This window comes from Clupea harengus, chromosome 6 (genome assembly GCF_900700415.2).
Source record: "Clupea harengus chromosome 6, Ch_v2.0.2, whole genome shotgun sequence".
Taxonomy (NCBI): domain Eukaryota; kingdom Metazoa; phylum Chordata; class Actinopteri; order Clupeiformes; family Clupeidae; genus Clupea; species Clupea harengus.
The window spans coordinates 4,647,221-4,653,811 of record NC_045157.1 but is presented as its reverse complement, the minus strand read 5'-3'; the positions used below and the strand labels follow the sequence as shown (position 1 = coordinate 4,653,811).

Here is a 6,591-nt window from a genome sequence, read left to right as displayed (position 1 = left end):
TCCTGTCGCTTTAAACTTCTTAATTATTTCCATGATAGTGGAAATGGGTATTTTCAACTCTTTAGAGAGTCCATTTCTTGATTTGTGCAGCTCCACAACTTTCCGTCGCACATCGTCACTGTGTTCTTGGGTTTTTCCCATAGTGATGAATGACTAATGGAATTTGGCCTGTGTCCCCTCATATTTGTACGCCAGTGGAACAGGAAGTCATGGTTGACCTCTTAAGAGTTCCTTATCAAACAGGTGACCTTAAAAATGTAAAACATGACTGGAAATATACTTAAGTTAGATTTTAATTATAAGATTTTTCTAGGGGTGCCAATAAATGTGGCACACATGTTTTGGGGAAAAATATTTATTTAATGTCAACAGTTTTTTTTTCTTTCAATAGTTATACTTCAATAAAAAGGTAAGATTTTTGTGAATATTTTGAGTGAAAGACCAAGAGGATAAACAGCAAAGACATATTTTTTTATAGCCTGTTTTGCTCATATTCACTAGGGGTGCCAATAATTGTGGAGGGCACTGTAACTCATTCAGTCATATTCAGTGGAATACGTCTGACGAATCAAATTCCACCGCAGTTCAGTGGAAAATTGCTCAATGAAAATTGTTCAGAGACTGCTCAGATTTTAATAAATGGATAGGCACATTAAATCACTGCCCTCATCTCGTATGCAAGACAGTCTCTTGTGTACGGAGAAAGAATGGAACCACATGATGAATCGCAAACATATTTATTCATTTATTCAATCTCATGGCGTATCGTGCGCTATCACTATTTGTTATGCACGGCCTTGCATTAACACTGATGTCTCCTCGGAGATAACAGGCTTTTGGATGACCTTCAATAACCCTCTGGTCATAGCGGCCGCACCGCAGATCATATTTCATCGCTGTTGAGGCAGGAATCATGCCAAGTTCATGACAGGCTTGTTGTGGTTCACCGGCTTTGTGCTTTGTTGACGGATAGTGTCCGTCGTGGTGTAAAAATGGGACTTTAGCGCAGTGCTGTGTGGGGATCCAGGGAGGCGTTCAACCTGCTCCAAATTAGACAAGGTGCAAAAGGACTGGAGTGTCCACCCGGGAGCACTTTCCACTTCCTTATTTCCCGGATCCAATGTCTTCAGTCCCCCACGGATCACATGAGAAAGAAACACGTTAGGGGAAATGACCCGCCCTCGCTCAACACTGTATATTGTCTTTAAGCCCCTAACTAAAAATAGGAACATCACTCTGTATATTTTTTTGCATTGTCTATAATACTTTACTTAAAAGAAAACAACAGAAACAATCAGCTCTTACTGTATAAAATGCATTAAACATAAAAGTTTGTTGTAATTTTGTGCCAAATTATATATCCATAACCATATTTATCTACTACTGACTCGAATAGATCTCCTGTTTTTTTATTACCTGCACAATTTGAATATGTATGGAGAGATTGTATGCATTTAATACATTGTATGTTTGACAAAGGCATGCGAAAGATAAGGAGAAGGAGAAGAAGAAAAACACTTTGGCTGTCACAAGACATTCTAAGAAATTCTAAGAATTCGTAAGAAATCCGAACTGCTTGCTTCTGCTGTACGGTTTCCATGACCACCTTATAAAGAATGTCCTTTGAAGCGCACAACACTGCGCTTATGCCAATCTAGCCGTGCCGTGTGCTCGAATATCATGTGTGAAGTCATCATTGCATGGCTTTGTCAATTCCAACTAGTCGGTGCCCTGCTTTCAAACAGAGCCTCGGGGAAGCTGACAATCTGTTTGGCTCTGGCTGAGCAAGGTCATGTGACCTTGTTAGGGCCATGAAGTGTTGTCCATGTTGATGTTAGGAAGTGTAATGACCTGATTAAAACATTCAGAAATACACAGAAGAACCACTATGAAATTAACAATGTTTCAAAATGCATTGGATAAACTATAGATAAGCATTAACCTTAATTAATCTAACCTTGCCCATTCATAGTAGGTCTACACACTGTTGGTGCATGATGTCATAATAAAATATAGAACACAAAATTCTATTTTGAAATTCAGCACTACCAAAACTAAATCATTAGCTATGCATTTTGTACATTTCCCTCATAAAGACCTATAGCACCATTAGTAGTCACTATGGGCGCCATGGGAAAAATCTGAGCATATGTTTCTTGCTTGGATAAGGTGATAACACTTATCATTATGGCATGTATGAAATTATACAACTGTATGACAAAGGCATTAGTCACCATATCCCCTGTGCCTTAGTCATGCGACTTGGCACCACAGTAAAGTGTCACCATCCGTTATTGTGTTGGGTTTGTGTGTGTGTGTGTGTGTGTGTGTGTGTGCGTGTGTGTGTGTGTGTGTGTGTGCTGTATAGCCTATGCCATAAACATAAGGACTTCTATAGAAATCTGCGTTAGCCGTGATTCTAACGAAGGGCGCAAAGTGAGATGAAATAGTGTTAAGCGTTGTCATGCAAACATACAAATGCTAATGTTCTGGCGATGTTAGCTAGGCCTGTATGATAACAGGTGCATGACATACACTTCCTAAAACATGCCAAAAGAACGTGCAACAACTGTTTACTCATGACCGATCCCCATGACGCTGTCTGGGAGTGTACCCGGTTGGTATTTCTCCGTTATGTACTCTTCCTCGAGATTGAAAAAGATATGCAAACTATTTATTCGGTAGGCTGAGTCACGGAGTGGGAGGGATTTACGAAGAGCGTATCACCGTGAAGTAGTGGGCGTTTGTGTGTGAGCCACAAGCGATATCTAAGTGAGACAGTCATTTCTCCTGCAGACGAGGGTTGAAGTTTCGCTCAGAAGGAATACGCAGCGTTGAGGTTGCCAGGTGTTTTGGCAAGGCTCAGTCTCTTTATTTTCGGCGACTGTTGAATTAAAAAGACACAAATAGCTCACCTGGACTTTTTTTTGAAGATCGTCTGTCTGCTTATCATCCAGCCGTGATAGGATGACTTCCTGGCAACAACAAACTCTGAAGCTCAAGGTACGGACGTTGTGCTTGCAGGGTGTTTGATTTGCAACTTCTGTGGCCAGTGAGGTGCTAGACTGAAGCATTATTTTTACATTTTCTAAAAAGGCAACCGAGGTTTGTGAATGATTGGCTGTTATAGGTCAATTGCATGCTTCCTTGTAGTGTTTTTGCATTGGGTTTCTTTATGTTCGGTGCAACTGCAATGATTTCTGATACTCGCGTAGGCTATATGCATTGCAAAAGCTGTGTATAATATTGGTTGCATTTTTGTTCAGGTCAGCATATCTGTTTCTGTGGTCCTCCTCGATAGTTCGACTGATCAACTTAAAACAGTTCAAGCGTTTAGTGAGTTAAACGCCTTACATAAATCATGTCATATGAACGTGAAATATACATACGTTGTTGACCAAGAGAATCCGATAAATTCGTCCAGGTATGCTGGCTGAATTAAATAGCCAACACCTGAGAGTCGATTTTTATTTATTGTTTCCCTGAAAGAATGCATTCCTTTCATGACGTTTCACGCAGATATATGTCTCTCGCATGAAAGAGAAATCATTCCGGGCAAGAGAGAGCGGAGTAGCTACCCTGAAAAGTATATATATAAAAAATTGTCATTTCTGATTTATAAAAACACATCTACCTCTAAATTGATTTGCACCACTGATGTATAAGAAAGTAAAGTCAAATCCTTATAACACCTACTTTTAGAAAACGTATACATATTGAGACCTGAATTGCCCAGGGCATGGTAAATATGTAAGTAGTAGAATCCAAGTCATGGTTATGCCAAAAATTGTACAACAGGGTTTAACAATGTTAAATGTGCAGTATCATACTCTGTCTCTCTGAATAGTGTTGGCTTGAAATGGAGACAACTGAGAGGTTTGCTGTTTGAGAGTTAATGAGGATAGGAATAGGATTGGCTATAGGCAAAGGAACATCATGAACAACATGTTTATGTTCTGTTTTATTCACCTTGTGTTTTTGCTTTGCAGTGAGAAGGACTAGCCGCAGAGGAGAGAGCCATCCTGCCGTTTTCCCACCCGGATCGAGGTGCTCTGGCGGCGTCTCTTTCAATGTGGGATACGCTCTCGCCCCGCTCGCCAGGCTGAAGTCCACGCGCTTGAGGTCCTCCCTGATGGCGGCCTTCCTCCTCGGGCTGCTCCTCTTTGTCACTCAGTCTCCCCCCGTGCCGTCTAGGCCCACGCACCCCGGCGATGTGCCCCCCTCCCCGGCCCCCGTGCAGCCCGACCCCTTCGCCCTCAACGACTCCTCGCCGTCAGCGCACCCCAACGGCACCCTCCAGCAGCTGCCCGCCGTCATCATCATCGGCGTCAGGAAGGGCGGCACGCGGGCACTCATCGAGATGCTCAGCCTGCACAGCGCCGTGGCGGCTGCCCAGAACGAGGTGCACTTCTTCGACTGGGAGAGCCACTTCCAGCGGGGACTGCCCTGGTACCTCTCCCAGATGCCCTTCTCCCTCCCCGAGCAGACGACCGTGGAGAAGACCCCGGCCTACTTCACCTCCGCCAAGGTCCCCGAGCGCGTGTGGCGGATGAACCCGGACGTCAAGCTGCTGCTCATCCTGAGGGACCCCACTGAGCGCGTGCTGTCGGACTACACCCAGGTCTACTACAACCGGCTGCAGAAACACAAGCGTCTGCAGCCCATCGAGTCGGTGCTCCTCAAAGACGGGGAGATCAACCTGGACTACCGGGCCCTGAACCGCAGCCTCTACCACCTGCACATGGAGAACTGGCTTCGCTATTTCCCCCTGGACAGCATCCACGTCGTGGACGGGGACCAGCTGATTAGGGACCCGCTGCCCGAGATGAAGCAGGTGGAGCGGTTCCTGGAGCTGGAGCCTCAGATCAACGCCTCCAACTTCTACTTCAACAAGACCAAGGGCTTCTACTGCCTGCGGGACCACGGGAGGGAGCGCTGTCTGCACGACTCAAAGGGCCGGGCGCACCCCCTCGTGGATCCCAGCATCCTGCAGAAGCTCTTCCGATACTTTCATGAACCAAACCGCAAGTTCTTTGAGCTGGTGGGGAGGACGTTCAACTGGAGTTGAGTATACCGAGTATACTTGGGAGAATTTTCTTTTTCCTCCTCTGACTTTTTTTGCATATTATATAAGAGTGAACCCAGGGAAGAAAACAGACCATCCTCTGTATCTATTTGTATGGGATGTGTTTTAAGAGGGTTCAGCAGAAATAACTTAAAATAATTTTTCTATACTTTTTTTAAAAAGGTAAATGTAAAAATGATACTGCTTGTATCAAGTTGATACTATGACAGATTTAGCTGCACATTCAGTGTGCTTCTGTGATTAAGTGTCACTGATGTATTTCAGCCGGTTTCGTGATTCCGCAGTTCAGTGTTGAAATCCCACCGTACGGGCTGTATTTGCATTTGTCCGCATGTATGAAGATAATCAGGGCTGACAATGAAAACGGATGTCTGATTAACCCTGAATATTTCCATGGGGGTCATAGACTACTTTTTGCCTCTCCTTAAATATTCTCCAGTTAGTTACCGTGCTGTGCAGGAGTTTCACATCTATAGTATAAATGTAGTGTATAAGCTAAATGTATTTTTATACTCCTTGCATAGAAGGGTAAAGTGAGAACATTATATCATCATCGTCATCATCATGGTGTAACATACTATTCTGTTTCACTCCTGTTCTGTGTCCACTGACTGCACATTCACAATGCTCTGGTTCATCCTTCCAAACAATGCTGTGAAGAAAAACAAAAAATTAAAATATAATTGCCATGTAAACATGTTTTTGTTGACAAGTCTGCTGCCACTATGAGTACCGTGTGTTTTGACCCAGATAGCTTGGGTTAATTGATTTTGTGAGCCTCTGGGTGGGTCTGGATGTGTTTGTATTTGTCAGACGGAGAGGGTCTGGCGTGTGCTGTTTCACATGGAATGGGCAGACTACTTTAAGGGGAAGAATGATGAATGTTATCAGGTATTTTTCTCCGTTAGTAACCTTCATGTATGCATTTAATTCACTAGTGCGATGAAGTTTGTTCCTGTATTACTCCTCAAAGCCTGACATCAGTTTATATGTCAAAGCTCTGAAATATTCATTGCTGCTATGTTTTACGGTATTACTATTTTCTATTATTATCTATGATTCTCTCTGTCTGTCTTTTTTTTTTTTTTCACGGAGCGTGCTCAAGCAGAAAAACTGCTTTCATCTGTTCTCAACCATATATTGTAAATATTATTACTTTCTAAGTGAAGGGTTATCACATTAATAAAATAGTATTTTGTATTAGTATGTGTTTTTACCTAAGCTCCTGTTTTCCTGTTGAAACCTCTTTTCACTCTCCTTCACATTTAAAAGGTAGCGATAATGACTTGCCTATTCAAGCTGATTTTGTTTCAATTAAATGTACTTTCTAAGCAAGGGTCGGGCGCTAGCGTACCCAAGCCCAGCGGCCGTGCAGCGAGGCAGCGCATGCCCCTTCAGTGTGCCAAGGGCCTTGGGAAACCCCCCCTCTGCTATGGGTTGTGATAGTGTAACACCCCCCCCCCCCCCCCCCTGTGCGATTGGTTGTGATGGTGTAACCCCCCCCC

The 6,591-nt window shown here is 43.6% G+C and overlaps 1 protein-coding gene across 1 annotated transcript; it reads left to right on the top strand.

Annotated features, from left to right (window-relative positions):
- Positions 1–2,631: 2,631 nt before the first annotated feature.
- hs3st1 (heparan sulfate (glucosamine) 3-O-sulfotransferase 1) lies at positions 2,632–6,289 on the top strand. The gene is made up of 2 exons (XM_012820573.3): positions 2,632–3,003; positions 3,990–6,289. The coding sequence occupies exon 2, from the start codon at positions 4,133–4,135 to the stop codon at positions 5,066–5,068; it is 936 nt and encodes a 311-aa protein (XP_012676027.2). The 5' UTR covers positions 2,632–3,003; positions 3,990–4,132; the 3' UTR covers positions 5,069–6,289.
- Positions 6,290–6,591: the final 302 nt, after the last annotated feature.

Coding starts and splice junctions, on each gene's coding strand:
- hs3st1 (XM_012820573.3), top strand. CDS start 4,133: ATGGCGGCCTTCCTCCTCGGGCTGCTCCTCTTTGTCACTCAGTCTCCC.